The following is a 25,779-nucleotide window of genomic DNA, read 5'->3' on the forward strand; positions in this document are numbered from 1 at the left end:
GACTTTCAAAAATAAGCAACACCTGGGGAATTCTAGTTTGAATATCCATGCGCAATAACTAAGACCCCATTTTAGGTAAATCAATGCTTCGGAAAATATTTTTGGAGACGACACGGAAAAGGTTGGGAAGTTCTGTTCGTCTGATAAAACCATCTTATTATATTGAATTATATTCAAAATAAAAAAAAGGTTCGGAAAACTGCTATGAATTTTTTAATAAAAGTGAAAAATGGTGTTACATTTCAGGCCTATATTCAAATTAAAAAGTAAAATGAAAGTGCAACATCAAACATATGGCAATGCTGGACAGGTACCTAACTTTGTCCTGTCTCAGTTTTGCACCCCTCCGTAGACTGATTTTGATTTTATTTGTTAAAAAGTGCGATTTTTGGCCGGAAACTGCTAGGAAACCAGTACAGCAGAAGAATAATTATACAGGCATGCTGTTAAACTAATATTGACACCTGGTCTTGGTAGAGAAGTCTTCTATGAAGTTTCAATAAATCCCATAGTGATCAGAAATTGTCTGGTCCAAAAAAAAAATTGATGGCTGTAGAGAGTGGCCACTTTATATGATATAAAAACAGTCTTTTCTTGTCTGTTTTACATGAGAATAGCTAATGTTGTATATGACAGTACCATGTGTACTGATAAGCACTAAAAAGAACGTTTAATTAACAAATACGTGTTTAATACTTATAAGCTTTATACACTCCATATCCTGGAATCCTATACAATCCAGACTTTTAACCAAGTTCTAAAGGGGTCCACATAAGAGAGTTTCAGAAAAAAAATGTATGTTTGCAAAAAATTATCATATCTTGTGGCTTTCTTTGACTTAAAGGGGTCAAACAAGTTTCTATGCCTTTAAGGAATCAAATAGGGGCAAATATATAATCAAAAAGTCAAAGTTTTTCAAATAAATATCATAATTATATGGCAACTGTAAAATTAATCTGGCTCTGTAACAGTTAATAATCAATGGGATATCTTGTACATAAATTAGCCTGTTTTAAATTGATTTACTTTAAAGTTTCTATCACAATTCTGTATGGTGTCCACCACTCAATTTCGGACCTTTTCTTTTCGGTTTTGAATTCTGTGTTTTCTTCTTCTTGGATTTGTCTGATTTCTCTTTATTCTGTTTTTCTTCTAATTCTTTCTCTGCTTCCTCCATCTCCTGTTCATGAATATAATTGAGCCGTGCCATGACAAACCAACATAATGGGTTTGCGACCAGCATAGATCGAGACCAGTCTGCGCATCCGTGCAGTCTGATCAAGATCCATGCTGTTCGCTATCAGTTTCTCTACTTTTAATAGAGTTGGTTAGCCAACAGCATGGATCCTGATCAGACTGCGCTAATGCGCAGGCTGGTCTGGATCCATGCTGGTCGCAAACGCACTATGTTGGTTTTGTCGTGATGCGGCTAAAATATACATTGTATATTGTATTATTAAAATAATATGTAAACTTCAGTCCTTGAAAAAGTTGGTTATATTTCAAGCAGGTTATGTTAGATGTTTGGTATAATTTAGATGCAATGGTGCAGTCTAGATGGAACACTGTTATAGATCAATCAATAATGATCAATATTATAAATTATTTATAAGCAAGCTTCAACAGCTATACTCAAGATCATTATATCTACAGTACAAACTAGAAGGAATTTTTTTGTCAAAAAAACATAAGTCTCCCAAACTAGGTATGGTATTGATCAATCCTGTGAAGTCTTGTTGAAATCCCGCCAAATGTTTGGTCTGTGAAAGTCTGACAAGATTTCTATATTTAAAGCTCTGGAAGCCATTTGCCAGCGATATGCACAACAAGTTATGGTACTGATCACACCTGTGAAGTTTCATTGTAATCAAGCCAGCAGTTTGACCTGTGAAAGCTGGACAAGATTTTACTATTTATAGCTCTGGCAGCCATTTTGTGCAGCAAAGTGGAATGTGCTGGCGATATGCACAATTAGGTATGATAACTGATCACTCCTGTGAAGTTTCATTGAAATCCTGCCAGCAGTTTGACCTGAGAAGCCAAAACATTTTGGAGATATAATAAGAAAAAGATATAATACCTACCTTAAGAATTTCCATCTCCTGGTATGGATTTACAAATGATTCATCTTTTGGAATTAGTCCTAGTTCCATTGACATCTGAAACAGTACAGTCATGCATTCATACAGATGGGTACAAACAACATAATATGTAGATATATTATCAATAACTCCAAAATAATAGTCATTTTAATGCATAATAAAGATTTAGTTAACCATATTCTTTAAGTGTCCAAGCAAGGTGATTAATGGATTAACAAAGCTTCAGAATGATAGACCAGAATTTTTCCATTATCTGATTAACTTTAAACAATTGAAATGTATAATGTCTGAAAATATACAAAACAAAAACCAGCTCCACAGGTTGGAGCATTTAATACTTGAAGTTCGTGTTTGCACAGAAGATGCACAATGTTAAAATGGGAGAGGACTCAACCGAAAAAATAAAAGCGAAAAACTTTTTTTTATAGAACAAAATTTGGTTTGTCACCTTGACCTTTGTCCTACTGACCTCAAAAAGTAATAAAGGTTATCAATTGTCATGGGCAATGTCAATATCAAGTTTCAGAAACATAAGCTTATTCCTTTGAAAGTTATTGATTATAGGAAGACTAGACTGTCACTGTTACCTTAACCTTTTTTAAAGTGGCATGACCTGATGTCAATGATTTGTTTTTAATGTCAATCTAAAGGTTTATATAAGCACTATAGACATCTCATTTGTATTCCAATTTTCTATATTTTTGTGAAGAATGATCTTAGCTGTTCCTCTTTCCATAATTTCAGGCACAAACTGGTATGGGAGTAAAACAGTAAACTACACACTATCTGCAATCTTACTAAAATGGCTTCCTCAAATAAAAGAATGCAATATTGCTTACAGTCACCAAACTGATGAAGGGTAACTCATTTGATATCAACAAACATTTACACCCAGTTTTGAAGCTCACTGACAAAATACAGCACTCTCCAATAAAAATGAACTTACTAGAGACAACAGCTGTTCATGAGGTCCTTGAAAAACTCCAGATTCCATAGAGAACCATACTGCCCATCCTATCAGGAATTCCCAGTGTTTATTTTTATCATATATGTCATGTGTAATATCGGGTAGCCGTAGTATTAAATCACCAAACATCGCTGTATTCTCAAACACATTTGACATTGCTGAAAAAACAAATCAAGGCTCTTAGAAATAATATGTCAGCACAGGGTGCTATGGAAAATCAATGGTTGCTATCAAAATTACTGGTTGCTAAGGGAAGTCACTGATTGCTATGAAAGTCAAAGGTTGATGAGGAAAACCCATAGTTGTTATAGAAGTCACAGTAGCTATGTAAAGTCAAAAATTGCTATGGTAGTCACTGATTAATATGGAAAGTCAATGATTGCTATGGAGGTCACTGGTTGCTAAGTAAAGCCAATTGTTGTTATGGAAGTAACTGGTCACTAAGGGAAGTTATTGGTTGCTATAACAGTCACTGATTGCTAAGGAAATAAATTTTTGGCAGCATTATAGCAAAAAGATATTTTTCCAGTACTGAGTAGATATATATTTTTCACTGTTTCTTTCTTTCTTTCTTTTCTTTTATATTGGATCAAACATAGCACCAGTACAGTATAGGTCATATGGCAACTTCTGCTCAAACCTAGAGGTGAGTGGCAAGTGGTTTTAAATCAACAACCTTAACTACTCACTCACAGACGTCCCTTCATTAAGTTTCAATAAATACATGTATATATAAGTCAAAAATTTTACAAGTTTGGTCCATTCTGGGACACCCTGGTTCCTAATGCATCCCCAAAATTGAAAATTCTGTCATGATGACTTATATTTTAAGGCATTAATTATTAATTTTTAATGGTACTGGTTATAGACCATACAAGATAAATATGGAAAATTTAAAGAATCCCTATCAGTATTGTGGCAGCCATCATTTTAAAAATCAATTTTATTACAATATAAAAGCTTTTCCCTGGAATATCAAATGGCATGTTTTACTGAACTGAGAATGAGCTGTTAACAGTTTGCACAATTTTCTATAAATATACATGTATATAATTATATATATACAAGCCTTATGAATATTTAAAAATGTTATTTTAATCTTTTCCTGCTCATATTTTATGCAAGAATGGAGAATGTATGATTCTATACATTTACATCTTCAACCATGCTTGAAATGTTGAAAGACTTAACTTGCACCAGGGAATACTTTGATATCTGTATATGCAGCAATTCATAATAATTCAATATCACCTAGGGTTCAAGGTCATATCTCAATACAACAATAAACCTTTATAAGAACCTCTCCCATTTTGAATATCATTGTACTTTTAGTATCTGTTTAAAGATGTTTTCGTGAGTTTTCATATCGACATATAGGCAAAATTAACACTGTTCAACGGAATTTCTTTAGTTTTAATTATGCCTTTATGTCTTTGATATTATGAAAACTCCCGAAAAAAGTCCTGAAAGATATTCGTCATGAAAATGTGAAAAAATGAAAATATTACTGACAAACCATTGAATATTCTGGCAATAAAATTGTTCTTTTTTTCATGTAATTGTTATAAACCATATCTGCTTATGCCACTTACACTTGAAAGCTGTCCGGTTAGCTCAATAGTTAGAGCGTTGGACTGAGAATCCAGCGACACTGGTTCGATTCCCTGACCGTGCAGGTCACTTTCCTTGTGATTGATCATGAATTCCTTTCAACAGTCATTTGCACTGTACCTCTGTTCTTGCATGTACAGAAGTAATCAGTTCCTTGTGAAAGTTATGGCAGCTAGTACTGCTAAATTGCTTAACAGCCTGTCCAGGAACGATGCGGTGGCTGAACTGTGCTCTGGTAAATTCAATGAGGCTTACTGCCAAGATCTTGAGTGAAAACTACCAACATAACGCCACCACTAACATTTGATTAGTCAGCAAATGAACTCTAAAAAATCCTAGTTGACATGGTCAACAAATCAGTTATATTAAAATAATTCGATTATTTTTTAAATATCAACCAACTTACCGTCTCTGACAGTTTCGTTCTCGGGAAATGGATCACCTGGTACGAAACCAAATTCTGTTAGATTGTTCTTCGACTCTTCTAAAACCTGACGAATACAATTCAAAACTGATTGAAAACTGTGAACGAAGTTCCAGGAATAGCGTTATGTAAATGCATTTTACTGTTACTTTATCAGCATAAAGCCACTTGAAACAGAAACAAAATGAAACACAGTCTCAGATAAGTTAAGAACTTGCAAAACTAATGAGTGTACATCAATACAGTGTACATGAACTGTTACTGACTTTGGCATTTCCACTGATAAGACTTCATTAAATATGTTTTATTTCACTACATTTTCCCTTTGTTTGCTCTCTGGCATAATGATAATTATTGTTACATGTTACAAGGGTGACTTTGTTCACAAAAGTTATGGTAGGAAACAATTTTTTAACGATATCTTACAAATAAAGAATTTTACAGAATTTTTATAACAGAGCCTTATGTTAACACCATAAACAGTTCTCAAGCCAGATATTCAGGTCTGCAGTCGGTGTAAATCCTTATAGTCTTACCCTACCTATAGCTTTGGTTGAAAATATTTGGTTGAAAATATCTTTGTCTTACAATTAATACAGCTTTTTATTTAATTATACCCATGAAATATGGTGCTATATCAGTCAAATATATGTCATATTTGTAAAAAATAAATATGAAATATAAATATGAAAGTGTGCGGAATCAAAACTCATATTTATTACCATTTTGATTAAAAAATCTGATAAATAAAAACATTTTTTGTTGAATTTTGTTTTAAAAGTATCTAGAATGATAGAAAATGGTCTAACTAAGAAAATAAATCCGAACACCAATATCTTTAATGCAGTTAGTAACGCTGTACAGACGTTTAAAGAGTTGTTTACGTGACGTCACAATGTAGCGCGAACAGCGCATGCAAATACAGTCAAAACAAGACGCATCAATATATAACTGTACAATTGCATTTGCATAGCAAGCAAGGGATTCGTAACCATTTTTCTTTGTTAATGAAATTAAATAAAAAGGTTATTTTTTCATTTTTCAGGAAATATGGTCAATATTATCACTCAACATGATAAAATGCCACACATTTTCACTCAGCGTCCCGGCTCATGAAAATATGTGGCATTTTATCATGTTTTGTGAAAATATATTCTATATTTCACATAAAAACGAGAAAATATCCTCTTAGTCTTACCCTGAATATATCTTTTACCATCGTCTCTGTAAGTTTATATTTATGATCATATTTCATATTGGACTTTTGTAATGATTTAATCGCATCTAACTGAATAGCTCTTTGATGTTCAAATAGTTTCACATCTGAAAATATAAATTGTTTTATATATGCATAATATTGTGACCATTAAATATACAATGATCAGATTTGTTACACAACTAAAGTCATCTCTTAGCTTTATTTATTATTAAGAGTTAAGAGTGTAATTGTTTTAAAGATTGCTATGTTCATGCTCATTACACCTTCAAACATATTCTTCTATCACCTGACTGTGAAAATATGTATAGTTGAGGTCATTATTTATACATGGGAAAAAGTGTATAGCCCTGTTCTACTGAGTAAGCCATAACATAAAATATCTTTTTCAGGAATGTCAGTATTTCTTTTTGTAAAATGAAACCTCATGAATTTTTTAATGTTCAAACATGCTGTTTCACTTTGCGAAAAATATATAGAGTTTTTCTGCAGAAAAAAAATCCATTACTGTGTAATCATGCAGTAGAAATATGGTTATATACCGTATATCAGGTTATTTTCGCATATGGCAGATTTCACGATTTTGGCGGCAACATAATTTTAGCGAATGTAATTTTAGCGATTTTGTTGATAGTTGCACTTGTTTTTTTATTTCACGTTTCTATGCTAGCACAGTGATACTACTCTATTAGTCCCAGATTAATTGTTTTTTATAAGTGAAACTTTTTTTTAATTTTCCTACTGAGGTAAGTCACTTATTGTCTCGTCTTAGCTTATTGTTAACATGTTAAGCTGCTTATGTTTGTGTACCTATATGCAAGGTGTAAATTATTTTATCTTATTGGACAATCAGTTCAACAAAAAAATATACATGTTTGCTTAATGTGTTGCTAAAGATTTTTTATATATTTTTAAATACACTTTATGCTAAATAATCTCGAACCATGAATATTAATTTTAATTATTAATTTTGAATTATAAATTTTGTATTTGATACAATGATTTAAATATTATAGGTATCACAATGTATAATATATAGGACTTAACTTGGTAGCTTAAAATAGAAAGTCATTGAGTTACAGAAACAAAAGAATTCCCAGTATCAAATTGAAGTAAAGTTTAGCAAATCTATTTTTCGAAATATTCATTGCATGCGAATATAGCGAAAAATTAGATACTCTTAACAAGAAATGTCGGAGGACAGTAACGCTCGACTATTTGAAAAGTTGTCACAAGGTTGTTTCATTGACTTTAATAATGCTTACCTGCATGAAAACATAAAATTGTCCGAAAATGTACAAAGGCTTGTTATTAAGATGCTTTATCGAGTAAATCACTGCTTTATTATTATGAATGCATAAAATTGTCCCCAAAAAAGGCACAAACCCTTCAGTAGTTATGGAGATACCAGCTTACAAGCAAAAACTTAAGCAATAATTTCTAAGTCGAAAAAGGGGCATAATTATGCAAAAAGCAAATCAGAGTTATGGGACTTGTGCCAATCATGTAAGATAATCACAGAGAACAAGTGTGTGAAGTTTCAATCCATTCCCTTCAGTAGTTATGGAGATACTTGCTTACACGCAAAAACTTAACCAAGGATTTCTAAGTCGAAAAAGGGGCATAATTATGGAAAAAAAAACAAATCAGAGTTATGGTACTTGTGCCAATCATGTTAGATAATCACAGAGAACAAGTGTGTGAAGTTTCAATCCATTCCCTTCAGTAGTTATGGAGATACCAGCTTACACGCAAAAACTTAACAGGGACGCAGACGCCAACAAATGGGTGACTGCATTAGCTTAATTACTCCTCTCAATGTCAGTGAGCTAAAAACCTCATATTCGATATAATTTAAAATAAGTCATTAACTGCACGTAACATGTAAACTAATACTTGAATCTTTTTACTCTTCTTAGAATCATAATATATTTTTCTCAAATTCAATTTTTTAAAAATATTTTGGCTCATCTGGTCAAACATGCAACTTTAAAGCACAAAAAGCTTATCATATTTAAAAAGTTTTTTGTGTGACCTGGTACAGTTTCCAAAATGTTACTCACTGGCCATATAGCCAACACAAACATTTTACCACTTTGTTTAGATCACGCTACCTGCCACCTTTATTACAAATTATTTCCAAATTCAGCATTATTTCCCACCTGAAGATAAACATCTTTCATGTTCTTAATCCATTATAACTGCATAAGAAAACACATATTTACTGAAGAAAAAAAAAATTCTAAGACTTAATGTGCCTTTAAGATCATGTGGTATTATACTAAATAAAGGGTTTTTGCCCACCACTGGAACACCACTTTTAACCCTTAACATTTTGAATTTGTGTAATGTGTAATGAATCTGCCCTAGTTTGAATTTACAAATTCAAAGTTTAAGTACGGTAGTTCTCTGGGCAGCAAAATTAATTGTCCATATTGCCCATGTTGTCTCACAGCCTAAAGGATCAAGTGGAACTTTTCAAGAATATACTGTATAAATATCATTGGGCTCTATACTTGTGGCAAAGGCTTATCACACTTCGTCACCTTAGTGCAGTAACAGGTTAAGTTTTTCTAGTCTTAACCCATTACTTCATATACACGCCTTTTAACGCCTTTTTCACCCCCCCCCCCTTTTTGTTGTCTCAAATGATGAAAAAATGCCTTATTTAGGCCCCAAACACTTTGTTTTTGTTTGAGAAATGTTGTTAAAAAAAGTGACCTCTTTTTCGACGCGGCCCCCAACCAAAAGATACATCAGGGGGTTGCCAGAAGGGGGATGTGCCCCCTTCTGTTTGGGGGGTTTAAAGGGGGGCGGAGTCCCCCTCATCGCCAAGAAAATTTTGGACTTGTGAGAGGCTGTAAATGACCCCAGATTGATCATAAGGTAACGTGTAACCAACGCTGAAAAGCATTTGACTCTATCTCAATCCATTGAGAAGTTGCAGCACTTTGAAATCAATTTTGATGGAAACAATCAACACAAAATAGTGATTTTTGGCAATTTTGAGATGTCCCCTCGTTGCCATGGTAACAGAAAATTTAAGCCTGAGCATGTTGTTGCAAGGGCAATGGTCCAGTCAACATTTGTGCCAAGTTTGATTAGTGTTGAAGCAGTTTTTATAGTATTATAGCAATTTGAACTTGTAACGGGAGACTTTTCAATGAAAACAGCCATTTTTCACAAAATGCTCATGAAGTAATGGGTTAATAGGAGTTAACCAGTTATTGCACTAATGTGATGATTTGATTCTAGCAGGATGAGGGTTAACAATAGTGGCAGATATATACATGTACTACCTGATTACTTGCTCATATGTGCAGTTTGACTAGGTTCAGTATACCATTGGCTCCTTAGTTTTATCAAATGCTCATAATAATACTGCTAATACTACTTAATATGGACAGTTTTATATAAAATAATGTAAAGCAAGTCGATTGCAAAATTTTAACAACTTTACTTTAAAAAATTAAACAAAATATTTGAATAATAAAATTAAAACATAAATAATAAACAATAATTTACCATCCATTAACCATTTTACTGCTGCAATAAAAGACACAACTGCTGTGTAAATCAAGAAACGTGTTAGAAATCCTGACGTTGGGACGTCCTCTACCATCGGAACTACAACTTTTTTCATCATTTTAAATCGGAATCCCAATCCTTTTTTCAACAGAAATGTTAGAAAAAATGTTTTATCTGAACATTTGATTTGTTATAAATCTAAATTTTGTCGAAGTTCCTCTCAATGTCAGTGATTATAAAATTTTATATTTCTTTTAAATCTAATTTTGTTTAACACTTATTATCCTTTCGTTGCTACGTTTCATAAAATTCGTAGAAAAAATAAAAGTCCTATCAATGATAACTTCCAATTGATGAAAAACTTAAAACATAATATTCAAATGTTTAATTTTAAGTGTCAATCTAATATACTAGAAAATTCTGTAGGTATATTAAACGCAATATCGCGTTGGCACTCATGTATAAAATTAACACGTGTGTAAAAGTCAAGTCAATTCATCCGGTCTACAGATGTCATTTAGTCGATCAAATTGAGTACACGTAAACAAAAATCTATATCTGTTATACGCATTGTAATTTTCCTTTGTTAGCAAAGAAAACTCCCTTCGTAACAGCATTGCAACATGTTGCTTCAACTTTACCCATCAATATAAATCTGAATACATGAATTAAATTGGGTTTATTTACCATAAAATTGAATAAGAATACAAGATATGACTGTAAAAATATTTGTTAATCAGGTGTATATATTGATACTATTTTGTAAAAAAAACAAAATGATTTCATTATACAAAGTTTTAATGTTAAAATATTTGTATATAAACAATATTTTGTTAAAATTTGGGGTATACTAGTATATATATTACAATATTTTGCAAAAAAATTGGCATATAATATACACATTGTACAATATTTTGGTTAAAACTTTATCATGTTTAATGTAAAATGTATATAAGCTTCAAAAATTATGAAGCATTCATGCATTCCGAGAGCAATACAAAAAACCCTTAATTGTAAACGCCTCGATGACTTTATTGCTAATTTTCGTACTACATGTATATAAACACATCTAAAATAACTTCAGCATACCTGTGACAAATTAAAATAGCTGCAGAAAAAAAGCATGGTTTCCCATCATGCCTTGTAAATGATTATAAAGTTTACCCATGCTTAAATCTTGAGGGCCATGGCATACATTGCGCTTTAAAGTGTACCTAACAATCTCAATCAAATCAGTATGTTTTTTTTCATCAATTATTTAATTTGAGGTCACTGCTCTTAAAAATTTTTCTTTCTTCAGGATTTTTTTTCTTAGAAATACCACAGCATATTAAATTTCACTTTAACAAATCAATAACAGGTAGTCCAATGCTAGTATAGACAAATTTATAAATTATTGATGATTTACAAATTGTTGAAGAGGTTTTTACCTTTACATGCTATATATTTCTATTCTAGTTTAAACAATATCGTATTTTTAATCTTTTCATTCATATACTGATTATAATAAATTAAATATAAATTAGTTTTACCAGTAGTTGATTTTTAAAAAAAAAACAAAAAAACTTTCTACATAATCAGTACATGTATTTCATAAATTATCAGTATTTATAATACTGCACATAACATATTTTATGTTACGTCACTTTTCATTGGATAATCGTAACGTTTATAGATTTTTACACACAGCTGGGGCTGCTGTCAATTTATGAATAAATCTCACTTTTTTCTAAAAAATTGAAAGTTTGCTGTATTATAAATTTGTTATAAATATTCCTGACAGGTCATTTGACTGTTTATAAATGGTTATTTGCAATATAACCCTTACCTAAGTGGCTTGGGTTATATTTCCCAACAACCGTTTATATAGGGCCATATAACCTGTCAAAAATCTTTGTAACTAATAAAATAAATGGTAACAAAAATATGCATTATATAAACTAAAGTGTTCTATCTTGTGCTTCCTTTCCTAACTGTAGCCAATAATTTTTATATTAAATATCAATAATTATATTTCATTCTGGAACAGTCCATTATCAATTTTCGGGACACCAATATGAAATACTGGTTGAAAATGCATTTTTGTTTAAATACATGGACTAGTAAACTTTTAAACCTAATGAAGCTATATGAAAAGATAAATGGCCATCAATATTCTTACATTTTAAAAAACAGACTAATTCATTGAAATACTATAAAGTAAATAATAATAAGTAAAGACTGGACTATATATAACTAAGTATTTCAGTTTAAATGATGCTATTCATTCCAGAAATTGTTGACTTCAAGTGGATAATTGTTGACATAAAGTGGATAGCTGTAACTTGTATTTCATCCACTAAGCTATTCATTAGCATTTTGAGCTCATACTAAGAAATTAATGTCAGTACTGTAAAACATTATTAGTGCTGTATTTACATGGAACTGCAGGTATGTTAGATATAAACTGACAGTACTGTTTCGAAAGAAAGAAAAACTGCCAGTACCATAAAGAAATGACAGTTCTGTAAAGAAATGACAGTTCTGTAAAGAAATGTCAGTACTGTAAAGAAATGTCTGTCAGTACTGTAAAGAACTGTCAGTACTGTAAAGAACTGTCAGTACTGAAAAGAACTGACAGTACAGTAAAGAACTGACAGATTCATAAAGAACTGACAGTAATGCAAAGAAATGCCAGTACTGTAAAGAAGTGACAGCACTGTAAAGAAGTGATAGTATTGTAAAACAATGAGTACTGTAAAGAAATGTCAGAACTGTAAAGAACTGACAGCACTGTAAAGAAATGACAGAATCAGAAAGAACTGGCAGTACTGTAAATAAGTGACAGCACTGTAAAGAATTGACAGTACTGTCGACTATCGACAAATTACTGTTTAACTGTTTATAATGTAAAGAACTGTCAGAACGTAAACAATTTAAAATATCAAAATGTATTTAACCTTTTACCCCATGAGCATATTGCGAAAAATGGCCGTTTTCAGTGAAAAGCCTCCTGTAACAAGTTCAAACTGCTATGAAACTATGAAAAATGCTTCAATACTAATGAAACTTGGCACAAATGTTGACTACACCATAGCCTCTGTAACAGCATGCTCAATAGTAAATTTCCTGTTACCATGGCAAGGGAGGGACTTCTCAAAATTGCCAAAAATCACTATTTTGCATTGTTTTTTTCCATCAAAACTGATTTCAAAGTGCTGCAACTTCTCAATGAATTGACATAGAGTAAAAGCCTTTTCAGCGTAGGTTACTTGTTACCCTAAGATCAAGCAGAGGCCATTTTTAGCCTGTCACATGTCCAAAATTTTCTTGGCAATGAGGGGGACTCCGCCCCCCTTCAAACCCCCCAAACAGAAGGGGACACATCCCCCTTCTGGCAATCCCCTGATGTAATATTTGAATGGGGGACGGCACCGAAAAAGTGGTCACTTTTTTTAACAACATTTCTCAAACGAAAAACAGTGTTTGGGGCCTAAATAGGGCATTTTTTCACTGTTTGAGGCCTCAAAAAGGGGGGGGGGGGGCAAAAAGCCGTCGAAACACGCTTATATAAGAGAAAAGGTTAAAAAAGAAACTTACATCTGTCATACTTGGAGGCTTTAGACTGCACTTTCCCCTCAATCCTCTCACTGTCTTCTGGAGGGGGTATATCAACTTCCTCACTTACTATTAACATATACGGTCCAAATATAGTATTAATAATCCACACATAAACAAAAAAGGTCCAGTAAAGATTTCTTGACCACATCTTAACTCAAGGGGAACCTGTTCAAAATAAAGTAAAAGACTGTTTAAAATGCTTAAATTATTTGAAGACATGCAATTCCAATGTGTACATGTACCATAGTAAATAGTAATCCCAAAAGATATCTATACAAAAGATTTCTACTTGTATTTTGTATGCAATGATAGAGTTGCTTTCACTCTGGATCATAAATAATTCAATTTACTCCTTACCATGCTAATTGAATAACATACACTGGTGAATATCTAAATCTGATCTAAATTTCCTAAACAAAATTGCATTTTGAGAGACTGAATTGCAGATCTGCCAACCTGACTCCTATTTGACACTTCAGCACAACTTCTTCAAAGATGGCTCCAGCTACATATGTACCATCCCCTAAGAGTTCTAAATTGGAACTTTCTGCGGTACATTATATATGTACTAGTATGTCATTAACATATTGCACCAAGCCCTTGGACAAATTCTGGGAGAAACAGATGAGTAAGCATGCAGGAACAAATATTTGTAGAATTTTGCAGACTCTACATACATTTAAATCATTGCATATTTAAAACATCGTTTTTTTTTTCATTGGACAATTGTGATGTTTATATAATCTATATATAGTTATATAATCTGCAGTGGATTTATGAATTAATTTCTTTTTTTTCTCTAATTAATTTCTTTTTTTTCTCTAATAAAGAAAGTTTGCAATATTATAAACTCATTACTAAGATTGTTGACAAGTTATATGGCAATATATAAACGGTTATTTGCAATATAATATATTCAAACCATTAGATAGGGCCATATAACCTGTCAAAAATCTATATAATTAATAATATACATGGCAGAATAACGCTGGAGGATCTCTGGGGAAGAGGTTTGCTAGGCCGGTCACTGAAATATGGTTGGTCAATATTTGTAAATCAAATAGGGTGTGGTTTGGAAGATATATGTTTGATCAGGAACGGTCCCAAATAAAAAAAATTCAATATCTTAAATTATTGTCGTAGAACTTATGAAACTTGTTCTTCAACGATATCAATAACTTTGTTAGGGGAGCGGTGGCCTAGTGGTTAAGGTGTCTGCCTCTCAACCCAGAGATCATGGGTGCGAGGATTACTCGGGTCTTGACCATGTTTCTTCACATGACACCAGTACTGGTTGGTTCCAGGAAGCGGACTGAAAGTGATTAATATAAGTTGCAAGAACTTGTTTTTTTTTGCAAACGAGCTAAAATAAATATGTTTAAACCAATAACTTGTAACCTTCTAAACTCTGACACTGACATCATCATCAAATGATTTGTCCCAGTGGATCTATCTTAGAATGTCATGTTTAAAGTGTTGTAAATATATTCTACTTATCTCTAATGAAACAGTAGACATGACTATTGACTAGTCACTTCAGAGACAGCTATGAGATACAAGGGAATCCGGGAACAAGTCCCCAGCTCTTATTGAATAGACCCCTTGGTTCCTTTACATGCCCAGTGTATAGCACTGACACATGCGAGGATTATCTGGATTTCTTACCAGTACACCTCAACTAAGATTATTTGATTGATTTTAACCAGTTCAATATATTGTTTTGCAATACTAAGATTTTTATCATTTATATTATTATAATAAATTGATGAATCCCTTGATGGAAAGTATTAGACTTTCTATGGTCTAACTGCGATGAAGAGAACGCGGGAAACTCTGTTCCCTTTTTTACACATCTGATTAAAAAACAATGCAATGTTATGAATAGAATACTTCACATTAAAAATAAGTGGATCCTAGTCAAAATATATTGATGTGCCAAAGCTTGATTCTGAGATATTTTCGTTCTGGGGCAGAATCTCGCTATTGTCCAGACATGAAAATAGCACAATATCTCATCGCTCAGTACAATTAGTCGGACTAAAGCGGATCCCAAGAACACTTGAACAGACAACACAGTTGGATGCTCTACATGAAAATCCAGCCTTAGTCTGCAGACTGGTGAGATTCATTTAGACTGATGGGGGATGCATTGATTGATTGAATGGCACACTTCATCAAACCACATTTGAGCGAATACTGATAAAATACTGATAAGAACATCAAGTCAACTAGCGCGAGTAAAAAGCGGTTTGATCAGAGACTTCTTATACAGATTTAAACCTAGCTTTGTGACTGTGTTTGGAATAAAAAAAAAATATAAAGAAGTAGGACTATCAAATTTCCAGTCCACACCTTTACTCTAAGCTTATTAACATTATGCATCCATTGATTGAATCAATGTTCATTTACATTTGTACATTGATAAAATGTCCAATGTAAAACATAATAAAAATTTCACCTTGTCTCTTGTTAATCTCAAATACACGTGTTGTTTGTAAACACGGGAAAACCCACTTTGGATCTTAGGAACGCTTGTGCACCAATGCTTATTCTTATGAGCTTTTACATGACATTGAAGAATTATCATCATGGCTGACGTGGACTTTCACGAACAAGAAGTTTGTTATTTTTCTTCTTTTTTCTCTATATGCCATGTCATTTCGCCATTATATTGTGATTTTACTGTAAATCATTGTTCATTTAAAGTAATGGTGTAATTTTAAAGAGATATTTTATGGTATGGCAATGAAATGAACGATAAATGTTTAGGATGAAAGTGTAGTAGAAATCGGATAGAATATAAACATAAATCAATAACCTGGTTACCAGTAAAATTAACAGTATATTTTAATTTAAATTTAATGATGTGATGGAATTTTTGTTGACATCATTTAAGCAGCAGAATTTTTATTGGACTTAACACTTTCTGCTATATTAAATTCTACATGAAAAAGTGGTATTGAGTGATTGACTTCAAAAAGGGTCAGTCAAACCAAGCCTGCAACTTTTTCAATTTTGTCCTTTTTCTACGTCTTGAGTTTGCTTTAGGAATTCTATTTCTCTCTATTTTGTAGCCACATCATTTCTATTTGGCTTTGGTTGCAAGTACTTATTTAAAGTCTTTCCAGTACCATCCAAGAACAGGCTAACTTGAACCAAGCATGCAATATTTTCAACTTTGAGGTTTTTGGATTCTATTTCTCTCTATTTTGACCGTGCTGTCTTGATGCTGTGCACTGCTTCACCCCTAGTCCCTGGCACCACTCTTCCTCGGGTTAAGTTCCAATACACAACTGGGAGCTGGGAATATAACTAACTGGCGAATTATATCATGTCAATTATTTAAGCAGCTGCATTTTATATAATGTCACTCACAATGTAAATGAATGTTGGATCCACTGCACTAGTATGTCCCCTGCTATTTTCATTCGCTGTTCAAAGTGTCTGTGATGACAAAGGTGAAAGTGCACAAATCGCTAGAGCTGTGTTGTAGATTCTTCTACTATCTTAACAAGTGACCTGGTGCCACCCAAAACCAATAAACCCCTTTAGATTTAAATGATGCAGTCATTAGTATGTTTCAAAACATTTACATTTCATTCAATGTATTTGAATCCTATGGATGCATTTGAGTGAGGCTTTATACAAACTTCATTGGTGTAATTATAAGTTTACACCATATGTCCCTTATATTGACAAAATTGTGTCCACTTTTAAGTAAGAAAATATAGCAGATAGTTTATTTTCTTGAATGTTTTTCTTTCAATTACATTGAACTTATACAGAACCTACATATCATTAGTCATGTCACAACAATATACAATTAGAAGTCTACTCTTTTTGATAAATATATTAGCATAACATTTGAATATTTTATTTATAACATGTGATTGTTTGAGGGGTGCCTGTAACCAAGTGGTTAAGGTTGTTGACTTTAAACCATACGCCTTCACCACTGTAGGTTCAAATCTCTCCAGGGATTTTTGATTCTTTCATGTAAAGAAGCTATCTAGCTATTTTACGGAACAACATTGTTTTTATTCCCATGCCAACTCATGCTAGAAATAATGCATAGAGGGGCATTTGAGGTCTTCCTTCAGTAAAGCTGGAAAGTGGCCATAAGACCTATACTGTGTTAGTATGATGTAAAACACTGGTTACTTAAAAAAATTTATATACATGTATATATAGTAGATGTTTTATTTAGGATATGTCTTTCTATTAAATGTACATCGTAAAACAGCTCTAGCTACCATAATTAAAATGTCTTATCTTTTTAAGGATCTGAATGATGTTTCATTGGAAGGGGACATTACTGCTCCTGGGCTGAAAACTGATGATGATGAGTTCTCTACCTTGGATGAACCTGTCAAGGATACTGTGGTATTGAATGTGTTTCTTTCTTTGTAGTTAGAAATCAATGCTTTATTATTAACCCTTAACCTGCTGAATTTCTAAAATGAACTTTTCCAGCTTCTTTTATGGGAACTGTCCATAATCAGTTTTAGGGAATTTCAAGATGTTACAGATAATAGTATAGATCCCTGGTCAGACTACATGTACAGATGTGTAGGCTGGCCTGGCTCTATACAGAGGGCAAAGGTTAAACATTTTTGGTTCCAGCTGAGTAAGGGTTGATATTAAAGCAGCCTTTTGTCTTTCTAAATGTGAAGAAGTTATTTTTAGATAAAAAGTTTCAAATAATTTTCAAATGAAAAGAATTAAGGTGGCAAATAAAATTTGAGTTAAAATGAGTTAAATGCATAAACAAGAAGGAAATCCCTCAATATCTCTAATCTACAGGTCTGCTCTCTATATTTGAATTTGTAAAGTGGACGAAACCAACGTCAATGACGCATTATGAAACACTCTCAGGATACTGTTTTGACGAATGTTTACAGAGATTATGATGCACTTTTCCGAAATTATATTACTGAAATACAGAATTGTTTTTCCAACGGAAAATAAAAGCTGAAGGCCACTTTTAAAAGGACTAAAGACAAACATTGTTAATTGAGATTACAAAAACAAGAATTATCAGCTTTCATTTAACTAGATACAGTTAAGAAATAAACTTCATTTGTATTTTGAATTTTCTGTAACTAACTTTTAGATTATCAACAATTAAGTGTTTCCCTTAATCCTGTTCTGGCTGTGTAAATCACTTGATGGTTAGTAAAAGTAAAGAGAATGTGTAAATGGATTAAATGCACAAGTGAAATCTTGCTGGGTCAAAGTTCAAATTCTGTATTAAATGTATATTTATTCTCAAAAACAAAATGATATTTTTTACATTTTAGATGAGAGATCTGCGAGCTGTAGGTAAAAAGTTCTGGCATGTTCTGTATCCAAAAACTAGCACAGCTTTGCTAAGAGAATGTAAGCATTAGTTTGATTTATATTTTGAAATAAGACATACATGTTTATACAAGGTATTTATTCTTTTGAAAACTTGGTTCCAAATAATATTGTTATCTGTATCAGTGAGAGCTAGATTTCAAACAATAGAAAAAAGTCATTTATCATTTGTTTTATAGATTTATAAAGTAATTAATTTTGTTTTTCTTTTTATAAGGCATTAAAACTGATTCTTTTTTTACAGGGGATCTTTGGGGACCATTGATACTATGTGTGTTCATGGCAATGTAAGTAGTATATGTAGTTTCTATGAAATATTGTTGTGATTGTTCTCAAAAACTTACTTTTTATGATTTTAATATTTTAGAGTAACACAACTAATTATCTATCAGACAGGACAATGTGATTGCTTTAACCTTTACTCTTCTAATTTTCATTTGAATTTAAAGTTAAAACTTTATTGACATTTAGATAAAAATCCTAATAATATCAAACAGATTAGAGTCTGTACTGTACTAGCTTAGGCAACTCTATTAAGCTTTTATAAGTCTTTATTGGGCTAAGGTAAGTCTTTATTGCTCTAAGACAAGTCTTTATTTGGCTAAGGTTAGTCTTTATTGCACTAAGACAAGTCTTTATTGGGCAAGTCTTTATTGGGCTAAGGTCAGTCTTTATTGCACTAAGGTTAGTCTTTATTGGGCTAAGATAAGTATTTTTTTGGCAAGTCTTCATTGGGTTTTGGCTTCGGCAAGCCTTTATTGGGCTATGATATGACTTTAGCAAGTCTTCATTTGGCTTTGATAAGTCTTTATTGGGCTATGATAATTCTTTATTGCACTTAGGCAAGTCTTACTAGGGCTCAGGAAAATCATTATAGGGTTTGAAGGCATGTTTTTATTACCAATTACTGTAAGTATTGAGAGAGATAATGGTTATATTGGTTTATATTTTAGGATGTTACAGGGATCATCAGATGATCTAGACAAGATGAGTGATGGTGGTCCACAGTTTGCTGAAGTGTTTGTTATATACTGGGTTGGTGCAGTAGTAGTTACACTCAACACAAAACTACTCGGAGGAAACATGTAAGATTCACTTGTAGATATTTTTAGTTGAAGGTTTTGAAAATTATAAAACAAATTTTCACCATTGTTATTTTCATTTGCATTTATGGACTAATTATTTTCATTTGCATTTATGGACAAACATAAAACAAGTAATCTAACTAATGATAACCCATCGTTTGACAGACCTTATAATTCTGGCTTACTTTTTTGCGTACTTATATCTATTTATTAAATGGTTAAAATTTTAGTTCAGCTGTTGAATAATGGGGTTATCTTACATGCGCATTCATCTGAGTAACACTTTGGTTAAAAATTTGCTTTCAACTTCATATCCTGTTAACTTCACCAAAAACTAAAGACATTTGTAAGAATCTTCAAACATGTCATCAGCATACATGTAATAGTTTGAGATTAAGATCAAAATTCATGCATGTATTTTATTGAATAATGTCTTGACAACCAGACATTTCAGTCACTACTCACAAATTTTTTACAACATTTTCTTTAGGTATTTTATTTGTATTCACATTATATAAGAATTCAATTTTACTTAGCTCTCTCATGTTATATTTAGTATCAAACTATATTCCATTGTTCCTGTGCCTAAAGCTGCATGTCTCCAGATAAGTCAATAATTTCAAGAAAATCAAACTTGAGAAAAATGTGCTAAGATTTTTAGAAAGGTAAAGAGATTCAGGGAATAGTTTACATGTTATATGCGATGAATGACTGATTTTGCAGTATTTATCTCTTGACTAACACAATAAGAACATATTTTGCATATTTTGACCTTTTTGGTGATTTGCCTGGGGTGCGTTTCATAAAGAATCTTAGGACTGATTTTAGTCCTAAGTGCAAAACTGGAATAAAAATGCGTTTCAAGAAAAGTCCTAAGTACAATTTTAAGACTAAACTTAGGACTATTCCTATGGGAGCCTCAGGGCACTCCTAACTTTTTTCTTAAGTCATAAATACAAAAACAAGTGATTAAAAAACATTGCAGCTCTTGTTTTAATGTCTGATCTAGATATATATACGTAAAAATGGAAGGCATACATGAAGGAAAAGTTATTAATACCTGTAATATTAAATGAATTTTGATGTTATTATTACACTGATTTTATATGAATTATGATAAGTTTTGGTTATATGTATATGACTTAATTAAATTCTTTTAAAAATAAAACTTTTGTTCAAATAAACATTTCATTTTTGCTAACCAGAGTAATGATAGGTTTAATAGTGAAGAAAATCCGTGATTGATACGGCTTTTCCGGACTTAGTTTGGCGTGTTTTATTTTCAAGATTCATTTTTTTTTATTTTCATAAAATTCAAACACGCTCGCACATTATTCCCTATAAACAGATAAGGCAGTCAAGTACATTATTAGATCTACACGATATAATGCATGGCATAAAAAAAGGAAGGAAAACACAACATGTGAAGTCAGATATGACGTCAATAAACCAAATGACGTCATAAAAATAACTTCTACTTATAATAGAATTAATATGTTTTTATTGATTATTTTGATGGAAATAGATATTACTTTCCTATGTAACAGTAAAATAGCGCATGGTTAATCATTCAAATGTTTTGTAATAAATTACTTATGGCCTACCAACCTTAGTTATTACATTCCTGCACATTTTAATTCAGAAGGGGAATTATCCTTCAACAATTTACTTAAAATTTAGATTTATCTTCTAAATATTAAGAAGTTGTTTTTTTCGTTTGAGTAAATATGAAACATATTTTCAAGAATATGTCTGTCATAATGCACTTTAAGGATAATTTTAAAAGACACTCAAACATTTATCAGTCCCCTTAGATCTACATTATAACATTAATGATATGAAGTCGGATAATAGATAAGAAATATTAATGCATAAATGTCAATTATACACCATTAATATATTTTACCAGTGTCTGCTTAATTATCTGTCATTCTACACTATAACTTATTCCAGGATAAGACACAAGTGATTATTTTTATCTCCATTGTGAAGATCATGAAGATCAAATTGGTCTTAAGAGTAAAGTTAGGACTATTCCTAAGTACAAAATCAAATTGGTCTTAAGAGTAAAGTTAGGACTATTCCTAAGTACAAAAGTTAGGATAGTTTCTTGAAACGCTCCTAAGTGCAATCTTATTCCAGTCCTAACTTTAGTCTTATGTTTTAGACTTACGATTCTTTATGAAACGCACCCCAGGATTGTATGTGCCGCCTGGATTGTATGTGCCATTTGCATTATGTATATTACTTTCTTTGTTGGCTTGACAATACTTTACAATTAAATACATTTTAATTTTTTTTCTTAAAAATAAGCATGAAGCTGGAGGCATGCTGCTTTAAAACTTTGAGAAAACATTTTTGTTAAATCCATTGGCATTTGAACACTAAACCATGATATATGTCTAATGATAAATAAACAGCCATGAAAAGTTCTACTCTGAATCTTCCTTAATATTATTGATGACGATTTTGTTAATGGGTTTATTAGAAATATGTATTATGTTTTGTTTTCAGCTCATTTTTTCAGAGTGTATGTGTGTTAGGTTACTGTGTGTGTCCATTGGCTATTGCCCTGATTATATGTCGCTGTATACTGATCGCTGATGAACAGACCACCATGTTGTTTATTATCAGATTTACTGCAGTAGTTGTTGGCTTTGGTTGGTCTACATTTGGTTAGTATGTTATGTTATTTTGTAATATATACTGTAAATCTTTTCAGGCTGCCTACTAAAATAGCTGTCTTACATTGCCATGTATTTGCCTACAAAACAGTACATGTATACACATCTTTGGAATATGTTTGATATCTGATTGGTAGAACTTTTTGGGGCATTTTCATCCTAATTTAAGTTTATGGCAGCTAGAAATTCATTTTATCTACTAATATTCAAACTTGTGAAAAGTAAATAATCATAGAATGATTAGTATATGCACTTCACTGAGGTATTTTGGCATGATGGGACTGGACACATTTTTTCTGAGATTTGTTTGTTTGAACTAATAACTTGATTGATGTTTTTAGTTTTTGGCCTTAGTGGATTTCCTTTAAATGTATAAGTAGCAATTGTATGGCGCATTTTTATTCAGAAATAGAGCATCCACCGTTTTGGTAATACTGTATAAAAATGGCTTCAGAAATTTAATTTATAATTGTAAAATATATATATAGTTTGGGTTAGACCTACTACTTAAATGAAATTTACACTGGTAAAATATTCAGGAATTGAATGGTTTAGATCTATGACTCGAATTTATACTTGTTAAATATCAGAATCATTTTAAGTATTTCTTCTGCTTTAGTTTACAATTAACAAATTCAGGATGTTTCACTGCCTACAATTATAAATTTATATTCTCTTGCAAGATTAGTAAACTTGAAATTAATCTTCAAAATTAATCTTAAATAACTTAATTAAGGGTCTGCTAACTCTCTAATATCTGAGTGACCTGCCTTTGCCGCCACTATAAGCCCAGCTGTGCATTCAGCACCTGCCTTTGCAACTAGTGTAAGCCAAACTGTGCATTCAGGGCTGAGCTTAGTAAAAAACATCTTGTCAGTCAATCTTGAATCATGTAGGAAAATAGTATTGGACATTTGGGTAACAATTTTATTAATAATATATTTGTTGTTTGCATTTCAGCTTCAACAGCATTCCTAGCAGAAAGTCAACCACCTAACAGGAAAGCTCTTGCCATGTATCCCATATTTCTCTTCTATTTTGTCATCAGCTGGCTTATTATCTCTCACACTCACTCCTAGTCTATTTATAGAATGTCTATTTATAGTAACAATAACTATTTGTACATTAGGGAATTAATATGGCTTGGGTGACGGCCATCTGGGGTGTTATGGGCTTTGTAATACCTGTGGATGTTTTCTAAAAATTTCAAAAGGAAAGGAAAACAGACATGTGCCAGTTGAGCAGTCTTTGTCGGTAAGCTGCACTTTTGGAGAAAATTTGTTGTCGATGTTGAAGGGTACAGAAACTTATTAGAGGGGAAATCTGCAGATTATGACTGTTGTCTTTTGTTTTGCCTTGTTTTATTTAATTATTTAGCTAGTTAAGATTACAATTATTTATTCTTGTATAGATGTAAATCATAGTTTAATTTCACTAACTAAATAGTGAATTTATTTAGGGTGCAGTAACAGATTTAACATGTAATACTGCTAAATCATTATTATTTGTGGGGAACTAATTTTCATGGTTTTTGTAGATAGATCAATCCACAAATTAAAGATCCAACGAAATTTCATTTCGTCTCCTGTAAGATTATTGTTCATTACATTATTTACAGTCGTTTTACCTTTTGGAAATATAAACAATCCACAAATTTAAGAAATCACGAAAATGTTCTTTGTGACAAAACCATGAAATTTCATGCCCACAAAATTAAGTTAATTCAAAGGAAATTGATAATTTTTAAAACCTTCAGAATTTTTTGTTTAACATTTAGGAAATAGATAAATTTATTTATTTACAATGTATTGTTGTTAAATATTTCAAGGTTTTTGTTCAAATGTATATAATCATATGAAGGTCAGTTGGCCTAAGTGATAACTTACAAAGCATTTGAACTATGAAACGTTCATTCATTGAACTAAAATGCAAGAAACATAAATATCTATGTTTTTTCCATTCTAACATACTAATAGAAAGAGAATCAATAAAAAAAAGTTGGGGTCATTTGTTTAATTGACATTGCATTTTATGTTAAGAGTCATTTCATTTCCTTATACTGTGTTCTATTATGTAATAGTGCACTCAAATACTCAATATGTTTAAAGATGCATGCCTCCAGACTAGCCAAAACATTTCAAGAAAATTAAACTTGAGAAAAATGTCCCGAAATTTTAAGAGAAGTAAAAAGATTTAAAAATCAAGTAATAATTTACATGTGCAATTAAGGACTGATTTTGCAGTACTAGTATTCATCACCATTTTTTTACTGTGTTACTAACGCATTAAGGGCTATTTTTGCTTATTTTGACCTCTTTTTGGTAATTTACATGGATAGCAAGTACTGTTTGCAATGTGTAAATTATTTTCTTTGTTTACTTCATAATATTTTACTTTTAAATTTATTTTTTAAAAATTTCATGAAAATTAGCATGAATCTGGAGGCATGATGCTCTAATACATGTATGTAAATAGGGTTAGAATGAATTATATCATAGACATAAGCTATAATATGAAATGACTAGTTATTTGTGTGGCATGTTATAAACTTTTCCAGGTACATGTACAGTCATTGTATTAAGAAACTGCTCAGAAGTCTGTCCAAGTGGTCCTTTAAGAAAGTGGTCTCTTAATAAAATTTGGTAAATTTAGAACGAAAACTCTGTAAGGGGTGTGGTGGCAACACATGGAAATTGTTTGGAGCACTAGTATAGTTTAAACTAATATGAAACATGGTAGGATGATTCAATGTTAATATGTGCTATATATTGGGTTTAAATTGGATTGGATATGTATGATTGTATATTTTAAGTTAATTTCTTATGTTAATGCATTTTAGACTTCATTGTTTTGTTTTGTAGATATGTGTATTTTATGTGTATGTATTTGTTATTATGATGTACTTCCGACAAATTTTACTGTGATATATATTTATGCTGAAAATAAATTGAAAGAATTCCACGTATTTTGTCCTTGTTTTGTCAAATGTTTTATCATTTACCATTACCCTGCTATATATCATAAATAAGTTTGTCCATCTATCAATCTGGACAAGGAGAAAATTTTAAAATAAGTACAGACTGAATAACAAGCGGTGCAGACCATGATCAGATTGTTGAAGTAGTTCTGCAGGTGTTCAGGTTAATGAGCACAAGCTTCTTTTTAATATTAAAAGTTTTGTTTTTGTTTTTTTGTTTGTTTGTT

The 25,779-nt window shown here is 31.7% G+C and overlaps 2 protein-coding genes across 3 annotated transcripts; one reads left to right on the forward strand and one right to left on the reverse strand.

Moving 5' to 3' along the window:
• Positions 1-261: 261 nt before the first annotated feature.
• LOC132749850 (coiled-coil domain-containing protein 134-like) lies at positions 262-15,997 on the reverse strand. 2 transcript variants are annotated; one of them, XM_060739761.1, is made up of 7 exons: positions 15,907-15,997; positions 13,428-13,613; positions 6,303-6,427; positions 5,087-5,171; positions 3,049-3,227; positions 2,085-2,159; positions 271-1,180 (listed from the first exon to the last, which is right to left on the reverse strand). In XM_060739761.1, exons 2-7 carry the CDS (start codon positions 13,594-13,596, stop codon positions 1,040-1,042), a joined length of 774 nt encoding a protein of 257 aa, XP_060595744.1. In that variant the 5' UTR covers positions 13,597-13,613; positions 15,907-15,997; the 3' UTR covers positions 271-1,039. The 2 variants fall into 2 exon arrangements, with proteins under 2 accessions (XP_060595746.1, XP_060595744.1); XM_060739763.1 differs by lacking the exons at positions 13,428-13,613; positions 15,907-15,997 and adding an exon at positions 9,846-10,424 and having other exon boundaries at positions 262-1,180.
• On the forward strand, positions 15,962-24,523 carry LOC132749851 (protein YIPF6-like). Its single transcript, XM_060739764.1, has 7 exons — positions 15,962-16,066; positions 17,730-17,831; positions 18,749-18,827; positions 19,051-19,093; positions 19,760-19,891; positions 22,406-22,566; positions 23,536-24,523. Exons 1-7 carry the CDS (start codon positions 16,037-16,039, stop codon positions 23,652-23,654), a joined length of 666 nt encoding a protein of 221 aa, XP_060595747.1. The 5' UTR covers positions 15,962-16,036; the 3' UTR covers positions 23,655-24,523.
• Positions 24,524-25,779: the final 1,256 nt, after the last annotated feature.

Source organism: Ruditapes philippinarum, unplaced genomic scaffold (genome assembly GCF_026571515.1).
Source record: "Ruditapes philippinarum isolate M1 unplaced genomic scaffold, ASM2657151v2 ctg2623_1_1_1_1, whole genome shotgun sequence".
NCBI lineage: Eukaryota > Metazoa > Mollusca > Bivalvia > Venerida > Veneridae > Ruditapes > Ruditapes philippinarum.

Coding starts and splice junctions, on each gene's coding strand:
- LOC132749851 (XM_060739764.1), top strand. CDS start 16,037: ATGGCTGACGTGGACTTTCACGAACAAGAA. Junction 16,067..17,729: donor TGGACTTTCACGAACAAGAA/GTTTGTTATTTT, acceptor TATCTTTTTAAG/GATCTGAATGATGTTTCATT. Junction 22,567..23,535: donor CTTTGGTTGGTCTACATTTG/GTTAGTATGTTA, acceptor TTTGCATTTCAG/CTTCAACAGCATTCCTAGCA.
- LOC132749850 (XM_060739761.1), bottom strand. CDS start 13,596: ATGTGGTCAAGAAATCTTTACTGGACCTTTTTTGTTTATGTGTGGATT. Junction 5,172..6,302: donor TGGTAAAAGATATATTCAGG/GTAAGACTAAGA, acceptor TGTATTCGTCAG/GTTTTAGAAGAGTCGAAGAA. Junction 1,181..2,084: donor AGGAGATGGAAATTCTTAAG/GTAGGTATTATA, acceptor ATTCATGAACAG/GAGATGGAGGAAGCAGAGAA.